Genomic DNA, 22,978 nt, shown 5'->3' with positions numbered 1-22,978 from the left:
TCTTAGTTAGGATTTCTATTGCTATGACTAACATCATAACAACAACAAAAAAAAAGCAAGTTAGGGAGAAAGGGCTTTACTTGGCTTACACTTCAGATTAACATCCACCACCGTTGGAGGAACTCGAGCAAGACTGGAACTTGGAGGCAGGAGCTGCTTTGGAGGCCTTGGATGGCACTGTTTATTGGTCTGCTTCCCATGGTTCCTTCAGCCTGCTTTCTTACAGAAGCCAGGACCACCAGCCCAGGGATGGCCCCACCCACCATGAGCAGCGCCCTCCACCGCCGATGACTGACTGAGAAAATGCCTTCCAGCTGGGTCTCATGGAGGCACTTTCTCTACAGAGGTTTCTTGCTCTCTGATGACTCTAACTTGTGTCAAGTTGACACGCAAAACCAGCCAGAACAGAAATCAAGGCTTTTAATGGAAACATTAGTTTGAAACACTTGTAATGAAAGATGCGATTAATATTTCAAAGTAGATTAAAATTGGATCCCAACTGGAGTTACAGATGACTGTGAACCACTGTGTGGGTGCCAGGAATCAAACTCAGGTCCTTTGAAAGAACAGCCTGGGCTCTCAACTGCTGACCCACCTCTCCAGCCCTCTGATGAGTTTACAATTTTTTAGATTTATTTTATGTGTATGAGTGTTTTGGCTGCACGTATGGTCTGTTCTCCACATGCCTCAGGAGATGAGAAGAAGGGTCCAGATCCTCTGGAACTGGAGCTATAGATGGTTATAAGCCATCACGTGTGTACTGGAAACTGAACTCAGCATCAAGTGTTCCTCACCACAGAGCCATCTCTCCCGCTTCAATTCTTCTGTTTTTAAAAGAGACCGGAGCCGGTGGTGGTGGCACACCTGTAACCCCAGCACTCAGGAGGCAGAGGCAGGCGGATCTCTGTTAGTTCGAGGCCAGCCAGGTCTACAAAGCGAATCCAGGACAGCCAAGGCTAAACAGAGAAACCATGTCTCGAAAAACTAAAATAAAAAATAAATAAAAAGGACCAGAATGGGTGAGTACAAGTTTTGTGCTCTAACTCTCAGGATACTGGCTGAGAATTAGACATACAAACAGAATATGAAAGCACAAACGCATGCAGAGACCTAACAATGCCCGAAGAAAGGAAGCCCCAGATATGCTTCTGTAGACTAGAGCACAACACTCAAGTTGGCCAGTAGGGGGCATCCCTGCTCCTTGCTGCCCTTCCGTCCAGCAACTCTCATGGGAGTCCAGATGGCCACGGGGAAGTGTGGGTAAGTCTTACTCCCTCATCTGTAGACGAGCCTAGCTGAGCTGCGCGTGTGTAATTACAGAGACGGGGCGTGGGTGCTGGGGCTGCTCTGTTACCCTGTTTGTCAGCCTTTGAGCAGCTCCCTCCACGCTTTCACAGATGTAATTAAAGCTCGCTTGCCTAACGGGCGGATTCCACTGCGTGCAGGTCAGCTGGGCGCCACAGTCGTCTAACACTGAATGTCGCATAAACTGGTACTTCTCTGCACAAATAAAACTTCTTCAGTTGTTTTATTATAAACAAATGTCTGACACGGGATTTATAAATAGTGTCTTTGAGGAATGGTGAATATATATATATATGTATATTTCAAGTAGGTCCATTCTCTGTGCTCATTCAAAATCTATTTACATTTTTTGTATCTAAATAAAATCAAAGTGAACATCAAAACTGATCATCTCTTCAGAAAACCAGTTCTCAAACTTACAATGAAACCACTTCCCAGTTGATGTTTGTCAAAAGGATTTCAAGGTCAAAGCCAGCATACGCACATATAATAACAATATTTTAGCATCTGTTTTGTTTTTAATTTTTAACATTAATTTTAATGTACTTATGTGCGTGCACACGTGTGGGCGTGTGTGCTGAGTGTGGACAGGAACATGCAGAGGCCTGACAAGGGTATCTGACCTGGAGCTGGATCTGCAGGTGTCTGTGAGCAGCCTGATGTGGCTGCTAGGTTCACCCAGGTCCTCCGGAAGTGTGTCCGGGGACACGCTTAACCATCAAGGCACCTCTCTAGCACCAAAGCACTTCTTTAAATATCTAGTTTTAAGTTTTTCACACTCATGTCTAAAATAATTTTTTAAACCTGTCATTTAAAACCATTATTATGGTCCAGGAAAAAAAGAATTAGCATCACCATTTGCTACCATTCAGTTGGACCATATAAATTGCCAATACAGTTCATTTTTTACCTATAAGATGACAGTTATATGTGTTTCAGCCCAATACTTTCCAAGTCCTGAGCATAATTCATGAAACTATGACAAGATTCATAGAAAATTATGAATAATGAAGAGGAAAAGAAAGACAGAAGCAAGACTTGCCTACATCACAAAGGCTCAAAGCCAGCACCTTTTCTGTATGCATCACAGCAGCAACTCTGGTTCACCCAGCATCTGTTATATGCCTCCACAGCAGATCAAACACCTTCAGAGCCACTTGTACATAGATACAGACATAAGGTTCCAAAACACTGGCTGAAGGCAATATTTTATTCTGCTTCTCATGCACAGTTGTTTTGTTTAGTTTAGTTTTTACCTTCATTAATAACTGTTCTGGTTAGTGGTTTTTTTTTTGTTTTGTTTTTGTTTTGTTTTGCTTCAACTCGACAGAAGCTAGAGTTATTTGCAAAGAGGAAACTTCAAGTGAGAAAATGCCTCTATGAGACTGGCCTGCTGGCAAGTCTGTGGGGGTTTTCTTGAATAATGATTGATTCATGACAGCCAGCTCACTATGGAAATGCCACCCTGCGCAGGTGGTCCTGAGTTTTATAAGAAGGCAGGCTCACCATCCACAGGGAAGAAGCTAGGGAGCCAGGTTCCCCTATGGCCTCTGCTTTAGTTCCTGCCTCCAGGTTCTGTAATGCTAGGTTCACAGGACCCTCAGAGACCACCAGGAGACAACTTGATACAATTGCAAGAGAGCTTTATTACAAGAGTGATCGAACTGGGGACCCAAGTCTCTCTGACACAGCAGTAGAGAAGTGGGACCCTGAGCTCTGAGTGAACAGGACTTTTAAAGGGAAAGTCTGTGAGCCGGGGGTTTCCATGGCAGCAAGCAGGGGGGGAAAGCCTTGGCGTTACAGAATTGGGTGAAGTTTAGCAGGGCGGGGTGACCTTTTCTGAGGCACACAACCACAATGGCTAAGGCATATAATCACAATGGCTATTTTTCTAAACCACATCTGAAACATTGGGGAGAATTTTCCCACCCAATTCTCAACCGATTCCCATTGATTATTACCAGGGAGTTTGTCTCTATTTTCTAATTTGCATTTATTCTGTTATATTTCCTGGAGGCTTTTGCTAGGAGAGTTAACTTTGTTTTCTGCCAGGTGTACATTCTGTAATATTTCCTGGTACCTGAATTCAGTTCCCAGTCAAGATCTTTATTTCAAAATGGAGTTATATTCAGGGTAATTTAAACTCTTCAGTTCTTGCATTGAGCTCCTGTCCCCTGGCTTCCCTTCATAACGGACTACGACAGTAAAGTGAAATAAACTCTTCCCTCCCAGGTTTCTTTTGGTCTTGGTGTTTACCACAATTACTCCAAAATTTATCCATATAAAGACACAGAAAATCCCAAATTGATCTTGACACTTCACACTCCCTAAACACCATGTAGTTTCTCTCTAGAAGTGTCTCATTCCAGCTATGGTGGGAGTAGCCAGAAGGATCTCTTACCAGTGTGTTCCAGTACCTTCCTTCATGATCTCCAGGCACAGTGGTCCTCAGCCCTCCTGAAGCTGCCACCCTTTAATACAGTTCCTCATGCCATGCTGACTCCAAACAAAATGACTTCATTGCTGCCTCAGAACTGTAATTTTGCTACTGCTGTGAATTGTACTGTGACTATCTGACATGCAGGATACCTGAAGTGCGGCCCCTGGGAGGTTGTGACCCACATGTTAAGGCATAGTGATAGCACCTTCTTAGGCTCTTCCCATCCCTTCCTTTTGAATTTGTTACCCAGAAGCAGCCAGATGAACTCCAGAAAGCACACCTCTTACCATGCCCCTACCGTACTTTTACTCCTCATTTATGTGAAAACCAGCTACCTACCAAGCTCCTCATGGGCCCACATGAGCTGATATGGGATGAACTGTCCCAAAACTACATGCATTGGAAGCTTTACCCACAGTGCCTGGGAAGGTGATTTGATGTGATCATGGTAAGATAAGATCTTTAGGGTGAACCCTAACATGATCTGACCAGTATCCTTACAAGAAAAACTAGGATACTGGCTGTACCCCAGGGAATACTTCCTGAAGACACAAGAAGGCAGCTGCCTACAATTTCCTGAGAAAGACCTTGGGAGAAAATGAACACTGAGGAACACTTCGGTCTCAGAGTTCTGGCTTCTAGAAATGAGAACGTTTAATTTCTGCTGTTGAAGTCACCAATACTGCATGACACTGTGAGGGCAGCCCTGGCAAACTGACACAACCCCTTCTCTAGCCTCGACTCACGTTGCTGGTCCCATGCTCACTATGCTCCGGCAAAGCAGCTTTTTCTTTGGTTCTTTGAACTGTCTGTACTTATGCTTGTCATGGTCTTTGCATAGATGCTCTCCCCACTTCTGGCCTCTGCATATATATTCTCCCCGCTTCCTAGAACGACCTTTGCCTATTTCCTGTTGATCTAGTTAATTTTTTTCATTTAAAAACTAGATTACTTTATGTGTGTGTCAGATCCCCTGGAACTAGAGTTATGGACTCCTGTGAGCCACCATGTGGGTGCTGGGAACTCAACCTGGGTCCTCTAAAACAGCAAGGGCTCTTAACCACTGAGTCAGCTCCTCAACCCCTCCATCTTTCTGTGTCATCCTACATTCCTTTATTCAACTATTAGTTACTGGGCGCTAATTATATGCCTGCAAAATGCTAACCCTTCTGAGCATGCAGCAGTGTGTAAGCAGGGCTCTTGGCCTCATGGGCCTACAGATGCCCACTCAAACATCTTTGTATTGCAGTGTTCCTGGGACAGCTACCCACTAAGACCTCCTAGGAAAAGACTGCCTGAGGATAGCAGAATGGAACACCAGACATGAAGCTAGCATAGCTTAGAGCCCACCTCCAACCTTGAAGAAAGGATGGCTTGGGGTGAGGAGTGTGGGTAGCTGGCAGCCCCAGCTGTTAATTGTTTTGGACCCCCCTCATCTTTGAGCTAAGATGCTAGTCTCTTTGGGGTGCACTCTCCAATGACTGAACGAAAGTGTGACATAGCATGTCTGCCTAACACAGGACAGCTTCCCTTCCTTGATTCTGCTGCTTCCTAGCTCCTCTGGTCCTTCAAGAGTTACTTTCCAGTAAGCTCTTTGCCTCCTAAATCTGTCTCTGCCTCTGGTTTCCAGTGGGCCATGCTAGCTTTGGGAGCTAAGCAGGTGGCTTCGGTAGCTTTAAGCATCCTCTGACACTGCCAGGAGCAGGTGGTTTAGAACAGGTGCTGAGCCAGTGTAAGCAGGATGTACTACCACTCAGGCTGCGAGGGGACCAAAGGGTATTTCCGATCTGGGACATGAAGCAAATAACCCCGTGTTCCTTGGCAAGGAATACACCTTGGCATCATATAAGCGACCCAAATGTTTCCACAGGCTTTCTGAATGAGCTGTTTGTTCAATTAGTTGAGCGTGAGCCTAAGGTCAAGGTCCCTTAATTCATTTCCTATTAGCCAGTTAGTTTTAGAAATGCTGGCCTGTCAAAAACAGTCTGTTAGCTGTTTATATGTAAATGCCATAGACCCCTTACTCACACATTATGTAGTCATTTCTCAGCTGCCTCAGCTTTTCAGTGACATAAACAGTTTACATGTGGTGTCAGGTGGAGAAGCCATGTAGCCTTGGTTAGTGACAAGGATGGTGCCTGAATTAAAGTCATAAGTGGAGAATTGTTGCTGCCTTCTGCTGTGGAAGCATCTTCTACTTCATTATTAGAAAAGCAAAATTCCATAGCCAGGTGTGATGTTACAACCTGTAATCCCAGAATTCAGGAGGATTGCCACAAATCCAAGACCATTCAGAACTAGACAGTAAGTTCAAGGCCAGGTGACGTGCTCTGAAGAAGGGTCATGGGTCAGCATGGGCCGGGCAGCTTCCAGAAATGTCAGGCCAGGTCCCCAGGACTCACACTAAAAAGCTGGTCATGGCTGAATGCACTTTTAACCCCAGCACTGGAGGGTGGAGACTGGGGGATTGCTGGGACTTGCTGGCCAGCCAGTCTAGCTGAAATACCGAAAACTCCAGATTCCTCGGGAGACCCGGTCTCACGGTGGGACAATAAGATAAAAAGAGATGGGGGGCGCTGAAGTCCTGTTTGGACTTATGCATATGTTAACAAAAGCACAGGCATGTGCACACATGCACACGTGTGCACACACACCATAAACAACAACAAAAAGTAAGAAGAGGAAAGAGAAGTGATAATCCTGAGTCGGCCTTTGCCCCTTTCCTCTGAATACTTGTAGACCGAGAGAGCTGTTGTCACACCTCATTCAGTCAACCGTGAGCTACACCCACGCTTCCATATTTTAAAGAAATCCATGTGCATTTCTTTACTGGCACCTGCCAGGCAGACACAGGTAGCGCTCTAGAGCACTGCTCATCCCCCTTTCTCCTATTTAGTCATCCCTCCTGTGTGTTAAACAATCCTGTCCTATGTAGTGAGGTTAAGCACAAAGGGCTGCTGGGTTAAAACCTAACTTCTCCCGTTGACTGGCTGTGTGACCTCCAACAGTTACTTCATCTCTCTGAGTCTTAATTGGTAAGATGAGTAAAACAACACGTGGCATATAAGGCTGATGAAAAGTTGAAATAAAAATAAAATGAACTAAGTACGTGTCTCTTTCTTGAGTTATTTCCCCATATCAAACACTATTCTATGTCTCTCGTTCCAGGGTAAATGAAATTTGTGCTGATACAAAGTATGTTCCCATTCTAACAATGTATCTTTGTAAGCAGACGCTGGCAAATTTTCTGTTTGGACCTCCATCTGCAAATATTGACTCTGAACAATACTGTTTTTCTTTAATACTGAGATTATGTCCAGTCTGTTAAAGTCCAAAGTTCTCTAAGGTAAAAACAGCTGACGCTCCTTAACTGTTAACTTAAAAGTTTAGATTCTGGATCAATGCCATCTGTATAAAGCTGGGAGATTTTTTTTTTGGGGGGGGGGGGTATCATTTTAGGCCTGGGAAAATCTTTCTAGAAAGTCTTTAAAAATATTTTTAAGATGTATTATTTTTATGATATGCCCGAATGCATGTGTGCAGGAGGCCACAGGGGCCAAGAGAGGGTTTGTGTTCCCCTGTAACTGAAGTTAAAATCAGTTGTGAGCTGCCATGTGGGTGCTGGGAACTGAACCTGGGCCCTTAGCAAGAAAAAGGTTCCCAGGATCTGTCTCCCTCTTCTGAGCTCCACAGGACCAGGCATGCACGTGGTGTGCAGACACATGCAGAACAAGCACTCACACACGTAAAAGAAAAAAAAATCCTTTAGCCGGGTGGTGGTGGTACACACCTTTAATCCCAGCACCTGAGAGGCAGAGGCAGGCGGAGCTCGGATTTTGAGGCCAGCCTGGTCTACAGAGGAGCTCCAGTACAGCCAGGGCTACACAGAGAAACCCTGACTCAAAAAAAGTATATAATATACATATATTATATATACATTGTTACATAAATATAGATATATATATATTTAATCATAAAAATGATTAATGCATCTTCCACAGTTCACGTGGGTCTTTTTGTTGTTTGGTTGTTTGGTTGTTTTAGCCTTGGCTGTCGTAGACTCACTTTGTAAACCAGGCTGGCTTTAAACTCACAGCAATCTGCCTGTCTCTGCCTCCCTGAGTGCTGGGATTAAAGGTGAGTGCCACCATGCCTGGCTTCCAACTGAGACTTTTTTGTTTGTTTGTTGTTGTTTACAATTTATTCATTTTATATTCCAATTGTAGCACCTACCCTTATCTCCTCCTGGTCCCACCCTCTGTCCCTCTTCCTCCCTAGCCCCTTCCCCTAGTCCCCTGAAAGGAGGAATCCTCCTCCCCTGCCATCTGACCCTAGCTTATCAAATTTCATCAGGACTGCCTGGATCCTCTTCCTCTGTGGCCTGGTAAGGCCGAACTGCCAGGGGCAAGTGATCAAAGAGCTAGCAACTGAGTTCATGTCAGAGACAGGCCCTGCTCTCCTTACTCAGGAACCCACATGGTCACTGAGCTGCCAGTGGGCAGCAGGGGGTCTAGGTCCTCTCCATGCATGGTCCTTGGTTGGTGTATCAGTCTCTGCAGGCCCCTCTGAGTCCAGATTTTTTGGCTTTGTTGGTCTCCATGTGGAGCTCCTGTCCCTTCTGGATCCTTCTGTCTAGATGTCCCTCAATGGAAGAACGGGCGCAGAAATTGTGGCACATTTACACAATGGAATACTACCCAGCTATTAAAAACAAGGGAATTAGGAAATTTGCAGGCAAATGGATGGAACTAGAAATGATCCTCCTGAGTGAGGTAACCCAGAAGCAGAAAGACAGCCATCTGAGTCTTAAAGCAAGATTCTCTACACACTTGACCTTTTAGCTCAGTCCCATCCCCCCCATCACCCCCCAACAATTGCTTTCTGATTCTAAGCCAGAGCCAAAATTACATCTGGTTCCAAATGGCGGCTCTCTAAAGCATCCACTATTTTTCTTGAGAATGTTTTTGGGAAATGTAAGGTTATTAAATCTATCTATAGGAGATGAGATTGCCAAATTTGAAAAGGGCAGGAACAATCCTTGGCCTCACATCATTAAATGAGAAAACATTTCACAGAGCCTGAGGGAAGCGGAAGAGATCCATGTAGAAAGAAAAAACACAAAACAAAAAAACCCACTGGACTCAGAAAGTATATAAGGGCAAAGGATCTGCGAGTGGAGTGCAGCAGCCATTGCCGAAAGACTCCGTCCTGACGAAGAGACGACTCTATTCCTTCCCAAATGAAGCTGCTGCCACTGCTGCTGGGTCTGGGGCTGACCCTAGCCTCTGTCTGTGGACAGCCGTTTGATCCCAAAGAGGTAGCCTGGTGGGGAATGGTGACTTCTCATCCATTCAGTGCTCTTGGGGAACCCTGAAGCCAAGTGGGTGCTTTGAGGGGAGGGGTGGAGCCCTGGATCCATTAGACACAGGAGTGGCTTCAGACCTGGAAGAAAGCTTGCATGCTATTCAGATCTAACAACATGTGGGGACCTTCGTTCTCACTGAGAGACAGGGACAGGATGGTAAGTATTGTGCCAACTGACGTGAGCTCTGTTCCTGTGGGTGCTCATGCCCCGGCCCACAGGCCAGAGTTCAAGCAGAAACATGGCCTGCCCTTTCTCTCTTAACCACTTGCTTATCTATTACAGCTTGAGGGGGAATGGCATACCATTAGGTTGGCCTCTAGCAAAAAAGAAAAGGTAGAAGAAGAAGGAAGCATGAGAGTCTTTATGGAGCACATGAAGGCCTTGGAGGACAAATCCATAGGCTTCAAATTCCATACTATGTAAGTGTGGGGTTGTTAGTTGAGAAAGAGGAAACGGAAGCCTGACGTGATCTCAGGCCTCTACACACACACACACACACACACACACACACACACACACACACACACACGTATACACATAGAATGTAGATGCACATGTACATGTGTGTATATTTGTTTATATACATAGAAACCTGTGCCCCTCACAGCATGTACTTGTACACACATACACACATGTGTCTGTGTGGACTATATATATATGACATTAAACCAAGATTTCATAACCAGGGTTTTTCCAAAGTCAGAAACATGAGTTGGTACCGGAATAGGTTCACTGGGAGTGGGATAAGTCATAGTCAGAGCATTAAGCGCATTAAGGAGACAGTCTAGCACAGCTTAAGAAGATATGATCATGAGTTAAATTTTCCTTATTAGTTGTTAGCCAAGAAAATCCACCTGCTTTTACTCACATTTCCTGTAGTGAAAGGAGGTCCTAACAGTTCTCCTCCGTGGGTCAGGGCCTCACCAGGCCCTCTTGCACAGCGCTGGCTTGCGGCAGATGTGGCCATCTGGCCGCCGTCCGCACAGGCGGCTGGAGCACAGAGCTGCTGCCGGGCGGGCGGCGTCACAGCTGTAACGTGCTGCGACGCGCTTGTTCTCTTTAAAACAACAGACAAATGGGCGATGACTAAAGTACCAAACAGAAGGGTAATAACATCAGTAAGAGCCTTTGCTAATTTAGAAGAAGATTCAAAGCTAAATGGAACCCGAAACTGGAGATGTGGTGTAGAACAGAGGGTGAGGGCGGCAGCCACATCAATATCACCTCAGCAGCAGCTCGCTCTGTCTTTCAGTGCAAATGAAGAGTGCGTTGATCATTACGTGGTTGCTGACGAAACAACAGAGCCTGGTGAATACAGTGTTGAATGTAAGTATATAACAAGTCTATATATTTATCATGGGAGTTTGGAAAACCCTAATATCCTCATTGTGTGTGTGTGGGGGATTGAACTCAGGGTCTTGCACATACTAGTCAAACTCTCCATTACTGAGCTACATCCCCAGCCCTCTTCAGAATCTGTCACTTCCTGATCATTGTCTGTTTAGTAATGGAATGGAGGCTCTCTAATAGCTATCACCCGGCGGTGTCCTTCCGTGGCCCAGGGTCCACTTCTTCCCTCTGTGCATCAGGCTCTGGTGTGCACAGGTGCTGGACTCCAAGCCGGAGGCTTAGCTGGGGAGGGGGGGAGGAGAGCACCATCTCCGGTTCTGCTCCTCCAGTGACACAGCTCTCTTCAGTGGGGGAGTGAGAGCAATATAAACCTTGGGGAAGTGGGTGGGGGTTTTCAGGTGAGTGGACATCACTGGCTGGGGCTGAGGCGCTGGGAATGCTTCATTTACAAGGAGAGGGATTCCAGGTGCCTGCTAGACATGTCCTAGCCACCAGGCTACGTGACTGACTACCTCCGAGGACGGCACGGTGGGGGTGTCACAGGGCTGTGCACCAGGGCGTGCAGGCACAGCACAGGGAGGGAGCGAGCCTTACTCCTGCGGGTCTCAAGATTGAGATTTTCAGGGTTGAGACCCATCTCACCCTCACTCTTGCTCAGGCCGGTTCCCCCAGTCACATGGTTCACGGGCCCCACAGGGCAGTGGGCAGGTGGAACAAGTACGGCGAGATGGCTGCTTCCTGCCAGCTGTCTGCACCTCACCTCGCTCGGGACGCAGCAGCACTAGACAGGCGTAGGTGCAGACATTTGATACAGCTTGTGAAGACAGAGACACATCGCTGGAAGCTACAGAGGGGCGTAGATGGACTGCGCCCGGGATGGGAGAGGCCGAGCTGCTGCTGCAGCTAACTGTTCTTAGTGGACGACCTAGCACTGTCCCTTTTCTTAGAAGTTATTTCATGAAGTCCAGAAAGCTTCAAATGGAATGAAGCAGACATTTTCACCCTTCTCTTTAGGATATGCACTTAAATTTTTTTAAATGTGGGGTAGCATAGGTAAAGAGTTTCCATTGTTTACTGTAGACCAAAGAATTTCTAAGCTGTGTTCCATTTCCTCCACAGATGATGGACACAATAAATTTACTCTACTTGATGCAGACCCTGGTGCTTACGCAATATTTTATCTCACTAATTTCAAGGACGGGAAATCATTCAACCTGGTTGCGCTCTATGGTAGTATTTTCATGCAGACACTGGTCTTGGGGTGGGAAAGAATAGAAGGAAGAAACCCTAGCTTGGCTCTACCCTGCCTCCTTCTTACCTCCTAAAGACACATGCCCACTCTTGTCATCTCTTAGGCTCAGTGATAGGAGGACTCTGAGATTTTCAGTGTGCCAAAAACATATTCTATGGATGCCAAATTCAGGACAGGTTATATCCATGCCTGTCAATCATACTGTCAATCATTTCCCATCCTCGTGGAGGAGCTCTGTCCCGTCATTCAGTTCTGTGGTCAGTATACAAGATGCAGCCACTACTATTGCTGTTACTCTTTTCACAGCTCGAGAACCAGATGTGAGCCAAGAAATCAAGAACAAGTTTGAGGAGCTACGTGAAAAGCATGGAATTCCAAAGGCAAATATGGTTGACCTAACCCAGGCAGGTAAGTCAGGACTCATCTGGTTTCCTCATCCTGAATTTTATATCATAGAAGAAACAAACCTGGGGAACGTTTGTTGCAAGCTGGAGAGGCATCTGGTTCCTCTTGGGGAAATAAAGTGGGCCTGGTACCTGAACGTGTTCTTGTCCCCACCCTGCAGATACCTGTCGCCACGCTTGAGAAGGAGGAGACGCCTGACCCTCCAGGTGGGCAATCTCCAGTGGGAGCAAAGAGGGGTGGACACGGATGAGTTCCTTCCAAAAGCTTTAGTATTGTGTCCCAAAATTACAATAAAAAGAATTTGATCAGGAACTATTGAGGAGAGCTTGAAATTTAGCTTTGAATTGGATGGATTTGTGATCTAGTCCTACCATGAGCTTTTAAGTAAGTGACCCAAGCAATTAAGCAAGAAAACAAAATGTGTATTTTACATAGATGCTGCATGGTTGCATAAAAAGGGCTCAGCAATGTGTTAAATGTCATTAAGGAAGTTTGACCCCTCCCCCCAAAGAATTAAAGTTTAAAATAGGGAGAAGTGGGATATGCAGCATAAAAAGGGCTCAGCAATGTGTTAAATGTCATTAAGGAAGCTTGACCCCTCCCCCCAAAGAATTAAAGTTTAAAATAGAGAGAAGTGGGAAATGCAGTTATTTCCTCCCATTCCTAATAGCAACATCTTCATCTGAACTCCATGCAGACTTGGCTTCTTGCCTGGGTGTGGAACTGCGTGATCTTCACTTCTCCTCCAGTCTGGAGAGCAGACTCATTTGTCCCCTCTTTCTCATATATTCCAAGACTTTGTGCAGATAATGTGTGAAAGTCTTTAGAAGTAGCCAAGGCCTTTGTCATTATTCCTCAATATACTGAAAGCTCTTCACTGCTTCTTATGCCAAAGTTCGGGAAACAAGTCTCAGCTCTTTATTTATCTCTTTCATCTTTCATACTTCATCAATAAGGAAAAGGACAGTTATTCTAGGCTTTATCATCCCTGAATTATGGTAAGTAATGTCAGTAGATTGCAGGGAAGAGCTGTTTTTTCCTTCTTTGTTCCATATAGTAGAATGTCTGTGTCCTGATGTCAATTCAAGCACTGCTTACCAAGTTTCTGTATTCTTTCTTCCTGGCTTCTTCAGTGCTGAGTGGGGACTTCTCGCCTGGACTCCAGCATCATCCCTTCCTGTCCACACGCCATCCTGTGACAAGTTCTCATGTGAGAGTCCCATCCTATCCCACAGGAAATCATAATTCCTGCCTCTTCAGCATCTTTCCTAATTACCTAGGGTGACTCATCAGGAATCAAAACTTGCTTTAAATTTCTCTTTGCCACACCCATGACAACTCTTCATGAATGTCTTCCTCTTCCTGTTCAATAAATGATTACCCATGCACTTAAACATATGTCTCTGTGTTCAGGAAAATGTACGGCTGACAGTGAGTGAGCAGACCTTCTGGGCTCTGTACCCAGGATGCTTCTTATGTCCCAGAATCTAACCTGAGGTCAGGATTCTGCCTCCTCTGCATAGTCCCAAGCCCCCGTGAGTGCTGCCTGCCCTTTGGTTCTCCTGCTTTAGTGGCTTTACAAGAACCTTAGGAACATGAGACTCCTGCATGCTTCCTCCATCCACAGGCTCTCTTTTCCAACAGAGCACAGAGAGACACATGCTTCTGAGGCTATGTCTGCTCAACACAGTTCAGGACATGCCTCCCAGGGTGGGTCAGGGGGAAGGGGGAAAGGTTTGGTTGTTAGAGTCACAAAGGCTAAAGAGGAAAGCTTGCCTAGTTCCCCATAGCATGCTCTGATCCCTAAATTAAGAGATTAAATTAGGTTGAGGCTCATGACTTCTGAATCAAGTTCTCAGTGTGGTTTGCTAAGATATGTCAAAACTTTATTGAGAAAGCCAACCAATTATGCTGAGGCACCCCCCATACCGTCTCCTACTCATTTCTTCCCCACCTCTGATGGATTCTTACCATGTCTACTAGACTGGCCTGAAACTTCTGGGTCCGAATCAGTCTCTAGCCACAGCCTTATAAGTGACTGCAGCTACATCTATGTACCACCATGCCCAGCTTTTAACTTTTAATCTGGGAATTTCGGTTTGTTTTTTTTCAAGACAGGGTTTGTCTGTGTAGCCCTTGCTGTATTGGACTCACCTTGTCGACCAGGCTGGCCTAGAACTCACAGAGATCCACCTGCCTCTGCCTCTCTGTGTGCCACCACACCTGGCTAAAGAAATTAAGGAGACAAAAAAAAAAAATGTGCACAACCTAACCTATCCTTGAGAATACTTAGAAAATTAAATAACAGTTCCAGTCCAGGACTGTGTTGATGGCTGAAAATGCTACCATGAGTCAAGAGACCACACCCAGAGAAATGCACAGAGAACTTTGGCTAGTCTCAGGTCAATATGGCAGCTTGACTTCACCCTGAAGCCTGCCCCTTCAACACCAAACACTCTGGAAATGATGGGTGAAATAGTAAAAACATCCAAAGTCAGGCAGAGTAATCTCTTTCTAAAGGAAGAAGACAGGGAAGTGATGACGGCTGACAGGGTAGAACTCGCTATTCTCCATTATTCTCCATCATCTGGGAGTAGATTGCAGCTAACCAAGCATACAGGGTTGGGGGCAACTGTCACAAAGACCCAACAGAGATGCTGAATGAAGATGCACCCATCAGAGACAGAATGATTTTGAGAACAGCTCCCCACCCTTATCTGGACATACAGCAAGATGACTGCCTTTGGCTGTAGAATTTTAGAGCTAGGAGTCCCCATTTCAGCAAGCTGGCCTAATGCTCATTGCCCAGAATGTCTTGTCAGACATAAATAACCTCATAAAATATCAACATCAGGCAAGACCATTCTGGGGTCATAAATACAAGGTCATTTTGTCGTCTATAAACATGTCTGTCCTCTAGCTAAAATGACTGACAGCTGCTTCTCCACCAGCTGCAGGGTTGGCTTTATGTTTGTCTCCACTTATTATAAATGAGATTTATTGGGCTATCTAATCACTCAGCTGTTGTGGTTTTCTAATGGCACCCAACCTAGAGCTTCCTAAAACATCCCCAAATCCTAGAGTAGGTTTCTTGTTTCATTCCTTTTATAAAAATTATCTTGTGTGTGTGTGTGTGTGTGCACCAATGAGCGTATGTGCATGTGCATATGTGTATATGTAGAAGTTGGTGTCAAACATCCTCCTCTACCCCTCTCCACCTTGCTTTCTAGGATAGAATCTTTCACTAAACCAAGAGCGGATGAATGTGGCTAGGCAGACTGACCAGCAAACCCCCAGGACCCTCCTGCCTCTGCTTCCCCAGTATTGAGATTACAGGTGCATTCCACCATGCTTGGCTTCTTGTGTGCAAACGGAGGTCCCTGGGCTTTCAGGGGAAGTAGCTTACTGACTAAGCCAGCTCAAGTTCTTTCTGAGATGCCCTGGACTGCCCTTAGAGGTTTCTTCCCAACTTCAGTAGTAGACTGGTAAACCCAACCTTATTTTACTTACAAATATGCTACTAGTGCTCTTTAGCAGGTTGATACTAAATTCTTAAGATGAAAGAGAGGTTATTCCATGACTTGGAAGCACCAGACTAAATCATAAATGCAACTCTTGATTTGAGGCTGTGCACTTGGTAAGGAGCCAAGAAACTCTTCAAATTTTAGTCTTAGATATGAGAATAAGAGGATTGTCCTTTCTCCAAGTCTCTTGGGAGAATAAATTTAAGGGAGAAGGAAATGTCCCAGTTCCAAACCTTTCAGTAGTTAGCCAGGCCGCTATAAAAAGGCCCCAGGGCTTGGAAGACAACTCAGCTGGTGAGGAGCTTGCTGTGCAAGTGTGAGAGCCTGAGTTTGATCCCCAGAACCCACATGAAAGAGCTGAGCTTGAGCTTGGTGGAACATAGCGGTACATGCTTGTAATCCCAGCACTGGGTAGATGGACACAGATTTCTAGGCCTCAACCTGCTGGCCAGCCAGCCCAGCCTCTAGCTCAGTCTCCTGGGCTCCAGGAAAACGACAGACCTGGTCTCCAAATACAGTGGACATCCTCTGGCAATCAACATTGACACCTGGCCTCCAAACATACATGCACACATGAAAACCTGTACAGTGCACACACACACATACACACACACACACACATACACACACACACACACACACACACACACACACACGTACACGCACAAACACACACGGGCCCAGATATAATCTAAAATGGCTCAGTGACGATGGAGTTAATTTCTCTTTCCCTGTATTCATTCAGGAGTCTGGTTCTTTCTCTATATCAGCCCCCTGAGACATGTCCTGGTCCACATGGAACAAGATAAGAGGAGACAGTTGGTGACACTCTGTCTTCTGTTCACTCTATTCTGGCTCTGAATCCAGATTCTGCTTTATTTATTATCCTCCAAGGCCAGTTCACTCATATTCAGAGTGTTACCTTAAGGATTAAAAAGTCACATGCTTAGTTAAAGGGAAGGCATGAATTTCTTTTGGCAATGCAAATTCTCCCAAAATGTAGAGGATGTTTGTTGTATTTGATTCTCAACCTTTCCACATATCTTAACTAGACATTGCTTTAAGCTTGGGAACTCTTGGAACTTTCTAGACTGGTTTCTATGACCTGCCTACTTCCCCCAACACTGCCCCATCTCTTAATTTGATGGTGACCATTTTGAAGCCATCTACACCAACAGACTTATATGAGGACCGACCTGCTTATGGGTTACATCTGTGTAGGGGGCCTACGTCCAGTCCGAGTATGGTCCTTGATTGCTGCTTCAGTCTCCACAGGCCGATCCTCCCTCCCCTGGGCCCTGGTCAGTTGGTTCTGTTGGTCTTCTTGAGGAACTCCTGTCCTCTCTGGGGTCTTCTATCCTTCCTGGCCCCACCCCATTCCAGAAGGCTCCCTGGGCTCCTCCCAATGACTGGCTGTGGATCTCTACCTCTGTTTCCATAAGCTTCTGGGTAGAGCAACTCAGAGGAGAACTCCTGTCTGTAAGCATAGCAGAGTAGGGGAGACGCAGGGGAGCAGGCACAGGGGAAACGCGAAGGGAGCATGGAACTGGGTAAAGAGGAGGAGGTGGCTTTGATGGGGATGTAAGCTGAATAAATAAAAATTAAAATTAAAAAAATGAAACAACAGACTTGGGTGGGGTAGTTCTTTAGCCACCTTCAAACTTTCAGCAGCTGTCTTGTCCACTGTTGAGCCTAGACCCTCACTTCACAGTCATCACTTACCCTGCTTCAGCGCAGGCTGCAGAAGCAGAGACTGTCAATAAAGTCGGAGTGAGGCTGCCGGGGAGGAAGGCTTGACTTAGTAACACCCACTTCCTGGAGCTGAAGCTCCCAGGAAAAGAAGCTGTACTGTGCCAAATGCTCTACAATGCTGAGTAATGGGTTAACACTTCATTGATTGGGCTGGAGAGATGGCTCAGAGGTTAAGAGCACTGAATGTTCTTCCAAAGATCCTGAGTTCAATTCCCAGCAACCACGTGGTGGCTCATAACCATCTATAGTGAGATCTGGTGCCTTCTTCTGGCCTGCAGGTCTATATGTAGACAGAATACTGTATAAATAAAAATTAAAAAAACACACAAAAAAACCTTCAGTGATTGTACAGAGGTGGAATATTTTATGTCCAGAGCTAATTTTTTTTACTAGTATTAATCCCCTACATCCTTCATTTCCTGCTCCTGTGTGGCCCTAATATCATTGTGGCTATTAGGTAAATTAGGCTAATAATGCTTTCAGCATCTGAGGTGTGTAACAGAGATTTCTCCAGTTTGGTGTGACTCACATGATGGTCCCAATGTGTTCGTAAAGTACCTTAATTTATGCTTTGTTGCATTGCTATGAGGACTCGTGGGACTGTTACCACACTGGCATATGGCACTCGGGGTAGCCTAAAGCTGGGTTCCTGGGCTGTGGCCACTTCTACTTCGCCAGGATAATCTCTCTCCCTCTCTCACACACACATTTATTTGTTGTTGGGGGAGAGAGAGTGTGTGTAGGGGTCAGAGGACACCTTTAGGGAGTTCATTCTCTCCCTCTATGGTTGAATCCAGATCATCAGTCTTGGCGTCAGTTCCTCTACCTGCTGGGCTATTTGGCCGGCTTCAGGGTGAGCTTTCTCTCAGTCCACTGAAAGTGAGAGCTGGGTTTCTGACCCAATATTCACTTCCCGCTTGGCAGACCCAGCCCATAGGCTTCTTGGGGAGGTTTTGCTGACAACAGCAATCACTGGCATAACCCTTGAGTTACTGTTTTCTTCCGTCCTGTTGCTCTGTAGCTTTGGTCATCCAAGACACATTCAACAACCACCTGACCAGATGTTTTGCCACCGTGTGATTGAAGGCCCCGGCTTTCCAAGCTGTAGCGTCTGAACTCAAGAAATCCCAATACTGACCTTCTGGCCAGCTGGTCAGAAAGCTTAAGTTCTACCAATTGCTTCAGCTAGTATGTCTCCACCACACTACACATGCTGTAAGCTAACCGGGCTAACAGAACTCACAATGAAGTAGGCAGTGAATTCACAGAAATCTAGGTCAGCAGACAGCCTCTGAAACATGCAACTGTTTGTGTAAAAGCCCTGAGGTGTTTGTTAGCTAATTTCCTTAAAGATGCCAATAACACAACTCTCAGCTGAAGCTAGGGTAAACTCCCCTTCATGCTCTCTCACTTTCACCTGATAATGTAAGAGTATACTTGCTCCTTGGATTTTCCCTGACCATTCCTATGACTCTGAGACATCCGAATTCTGTAAACTCATTGCTTTTTTTCTCAGTGCATAAAAAACCCTCTCAGGGCTTCAAACAGTACTTTCTTTTTTTGGAAACTACACTCTTCCTGTGACTCTGATGCTTCAAGGAAACAGTCTTATCTTAGTTAAGGACACAGTATGTGGACAGGACTGAAATGTATCAGTTCAACGACATATCCTTATCAGTCACCAACATGTGATTTTTCTTTAATGAGTTGAAAGGGACTGTTCTGGACCTTTGTTGCCATCACATCTTTAAAAAACATTGAGCGGTCTGCATCCAGCAGCCACATCTGTAATATCCATATCCCATGCAGGGTTGTAGATGAAAACCCGTGTGTATAACACAAGGGGACCCGAGCCACCAGGGATCTTGCCAGACTGGAATTCTGGTTTGATAGGTCAAGTTGAAGCTCTGGTTTCTGAACAAATGATTTGGCAATTAAATGATTGACATGATCAGACAGGCACCAACCAGCTCTCTACAGGATTAGAGTGAATGAAGGGAATGAAGCTGCTAAAATCACTGGTGATTTTGAAGGAGTAATAGACAAGAGGAGTAGGAAGACAGGTCGCAGTGTTCAGAGAGGTCGCTTGTGGGTGTTAGATGTGTGGGTGGCTGGATCAGCTTCTCAACTCTGTAGCATCTAAGAGACATTCACTAAAAAAGAAGAGTGTTTTGGAGGCAGGGAATTGACTCGTTCAGTAAGGTGCTTGCTGCACAGGAATCCCCAGCACCCAGAGGAAGCCAGCAAACCTCTCATGCCAGGACTGGGGAGGCAGAGACAAAAAAGATCCTGAGGGCTTGCCAAGTTGACAGTCAACAGCAAACTCCAGGTTGAGTGAGAAGCCCTATGGAAAACGGGGCAGGGGAGGGGGAACAAAGACAAAATGCGGCTGAGGAAATGGTTCAGTGGGTGAAGGGACTGTGTGTGAGCCTAAGGCCCTAGACTTGGCTCACTAGCAGCCACGTAAGAGCTGGGGCGGTAGTGTGTGCCTATAACCTCAGGGATGAAGGACAGGGACAGGTGGATCCAGGGCTGACTGGCCGGCCATTCCAGCCTGAACTAGTAAGCTCAGGGTTCACCGAGGGCCCCTGCTTCAAAAACTAAGGTGGACAGTAACGGAGGAAGACGCCTTACATTGACCTCTGGCATCCAAATGTGCACGTATAAGCACACGAAAACACACGCGCTCTCTGTCTCTCTCTCACACACACATGCATGTGTGTGCATACACACAACACAACATGCATCATTTTAGGGGTTTCAGGCCACGATCAGTTGGCCCCATTGCTTTGTGCCTGTGATGTGTGTCCGTCCAGGTGGAAGAGAACAACTGAACGCCACCGCTCTTAACTTCAGGGGGAGACACAAAGGAGTGGAGAAGAGCCGGCTCCACAGGGTCCTGAAGACACCCTGAACGCTCCTCTGCCCCTTGATAGCAACACTGACCGAAGGCTGAGTTATTAACACACAGGCCACTGAGGGAACATTCCAGACTGTAAGAGCAATTTATTTTCTGCTTCCTAGTTTTTGGGCAGTTTTTTAAATTTTGTTTTTAAAAAGATAGAGAGAAGGAAAGAAAAATTAAGGAAGAAAAGAAAAGTTAAGTCAAGAATAGAACTCTTTGAGACGCGCTCCTTTTCGAGGGCGGGAGCCCTTTTAGAACTTGTAGAGACTGTGACCATTTGTTGGCTGACCAGGACTCCTACAGAACATCACGGCCTGCACCCTCCCCCACCCCCAGCCCCGGAAGCTGCCCTGAGTGCCATTTTCATTTCCCCTGTGGATCATCAGGAGGACTTTGCTGCTGCCAGACGGAAGTCTCTCCATCACGGAATATAAGCAAATACGATTTGCCAAAGTAAATTTAATCCAGAAAGTCCACCCTTTCCACATGTCCACCAGTTCCCTGAGTGTTCACGTATGTCCACACCTCTTCTGACCTTGGGAGGACCTGCTTCCATTTTTGCTAGTGTAGATCGGAATCTCGGTGCTGGTGTGATTACCATGTCTGCTTCCTCTCCTGTGAAGTTTCGTCTTTAGTAAATTGTTTTGTATTTTCTTTTTTTGAACAGGCTCTCTCTGTGTAGCCCTCCCTGGCTGGTATGGAACTTGCTATATAGACCAGGCTGATTTTGAACTCACAAAAGATCTGCATGCCTGCCTCCTGGGTTCAGAAATTAAAGGGCATGCCACCATCCCTAGCCTCCTGTCAATTTTCTTATGAAGATTTATTTTCCTCATGGGCAGGGATATTGAGTTCTTCAATAGCATAGTCTGTTGACTTCACATATGATGAACGTCCTCTGTCACTGTCACCTTTACCCATAGCACCCGTCAGTGGCACCTAATTAACCTGATGTAATCAGATCCACCAGTTTGGGCCAAGATTTATTTCCTGCTTTTAACTTTTTGTTGTGGAAAATTTTGTTGCTTCTTGTACATAAATGTTCTGTATTTTCTCATACTAACTTTATAGTTTTTTCTATCACATTTAAATGTTTATTAACTGGCTTCACGTTACTATAAGAAAATGTCTGAGAAAACTAACATATAAAAAAACATGATTGTTAGGCTGGAGAGATGGCTCAGTGGTTAAGAGCACTGGCAATTCTTCCACGGGTCCTAAGTTCAATTCTCAGCAGCCATGTGGTGGCTCATGACCATCTATAAAGGGGTCTGATGCTCTCTTCTGGCATTCAGGTGTAAATGCAAACAAAACACTCATGCATTAAAGAAGAAGAAGAAGAAGAAGAAGAAGAAGAAGAAGAAGAAGAAGAAGAAGAAGAAGAAGGAAAGAAAGAAAGAAAGAAAGAAAGAAAGAAAGAAAGAAAGAAAGAAAGAAAGAAAGAAAGAATATCCTGGTGGCACATACCTTTTTTAATGTCAGCGCTCAGGAGGCAGAGGCAAGTGGGTCTCTATGAGTTCAAGGATAATCTAGTCTACTTGCTAAATTATAGACTATTCAGAATGAAGACACCCACACACACACAGATTAAGTTATTTGGACTCATAATTCTGAATGCTACAATCTAGTATCACATGGCCCATTGGGTTCACAAGGGCAGCACATCCCAATGGGAGCACATAGCAAAGGGAACCATTCACCTCATGAGAGACCAGAGAGATGCCAGGGTCCCAGAATGCCCTTCATAGCATCTCTCCCCCACCATAACCTAAGGTTGCCAATGAGTCCCGTATCTCCTAAGATTCTACACATACCTCATAGTGCCATCCTAGGGACAAAGCCTTTGCAGGCATACTTATTTCTTCCTCCCTTCCTACCCCTCAACACTAGGTAGAAGAAAAGGTTAGAAAAAAAAAGGGGGGGGACCTATACCTCTTTATATTGAGTTCCTTGAGGCAATTCCAATCTTCATAGTTTACCCAGAAGTCCAGTAACCAGCAAACAGCAAATGCAGCAGCAGGATAAACCACCAGCAGCTTTCTTCCTCCTCAGGCCCCTTTCCTCTCCGTCCTCCATTTACACCCTCTCCGAGCCTTCAGAATTAAACAGTCTGCATCTGGCAAAGATCACGTCCCTCTCTGAGCCCACACGAGGCAATCATAGTTAACAGCTATGGACAAACTAAAAGCAGCCCCATATCCCACACTTGGGATTAAAACAAAAACATATTTATATAATATAACTGAGTTTTTAAAGAATCCCAAACTTCCACTACAGCCCTTAGAACGTGAGCTTTGAGAGACATCATCCAAACCACAGCAGTCTTTAATCTAGTTGGAGTCCGGGCACATATGTAGGTGAAGTGGGAGATTAGTTTCCCAGCATCATTTTGTCTTTGCTCACTGATTCTTCTTCTCCTCCTCCTCTTCTTTTTCTTCATCTCCTTCTTCTCCTGTAGCTAAACGTTTCCCCCTCTATTAATTTATTTATTCACTTTTCGTCCTAATTGCAGCCTCCCTCCTCTCCTCCCAACCCCACCCAACACCCTGCTCCCCAGTTCTCTCCTTTCCTTCTCCTCAGAGAAGGGGGAGGTCCCCCATGGGTCCCAAACATATTAAGTTGATTAAGGTCCCTGGCATATTAAGTTGATACAGGAATAGGCACATCCTCTTCCAAAGAG

General features: G+C 45.5%; 1 protein-coding gene across 2 annotated transcripts; it reads left to right on the top strand.

The window, feature by feature from the left end:
• The first annotated feature begins 8,914 nt into the window (after window positions 1-8,914).
• On the top strand, window positions 8,915-13,497 carry LOC132652834 (major urinary protein 20-like). Of its 2 annotated transcripts, XM_060378763.1 has the most exons (7): window positions 8,918-9,062; window positions 9,393-9,529; window positions 10,363-10,436; window positions 11,580-11,690; window positions 12,019-12,120; window positions 12,278-12,323; window positions 13,251-13,497. In XM_060378763.1, the coding sequence occupies exons 1-6, from the start codon at window positions 8,985-8,987 to the stop codon at window positions 12,295-12,297; spliced, it is 522 nt and encodes a 173-aa protein (XP_060234746.1). In that variant the 5' UTR covers window positions 8,918-8,984; the 3' UTR covers window positions 12,298-12,323; window positions 13,251-13,497. The 2 variants fall into 2 exon arrangements, with proteins under 2 accessions (XP_060234747.1, XP_060234746.1); XM_060378764.1 differs by lacking the exon at window positions 11,580-11,690 and having other exon boundaries at window positions 8,915-9,062.
• Window positions 13,498-22,978: the final 9,481 nt, after the last annotated feature.

Source organism: Meriones unguiculatus, chromosome 3 (genome assembly GCF_030254825.1).
Source record: "Meriones unguiculatus strain TT.TT164.6M chromosome 3, Bangor_MerUng_6.1, whole genome shotgun sequence".
NCBI classification, from domain to species: Eukaryota; Metazoa; Chordata; class Mammalia; order Rodentia; family Muridae; genus Meriones; species Meriones unguiculatus.
This window is presented reverse-complemented; position numbering and strand designations above follow the sequence as displayed.

What these genes read in the sequence shown, in the direction of transcription:
- LOC132652834 (XM_060378763.1), top strand. Translation starts at nt 8,985, where the DNA reads ATGAAGCTGCTGCCACTGCTGCTGGGTCTGGGGCTGACCCTAGCCTCT. An exon ending in AGCCGTTTGATCCCAAAGAG is followed by an intron (nt 9,063 to 9,392) that starts GTAGCCTGGTGG and finishes TATCTATTACAG; the next exon opens with CTTGAGGGGGAATGGCATAC. An exon ending in GGCTTCAAATTCCATACTAT is followed by an intron (nt 9,530 to 10,362) that starts GTAAGTGTGGGG and finishes TCTGTCTTTCAG; the next exon opens with TGCAAATGAAGAGTGCGTTG.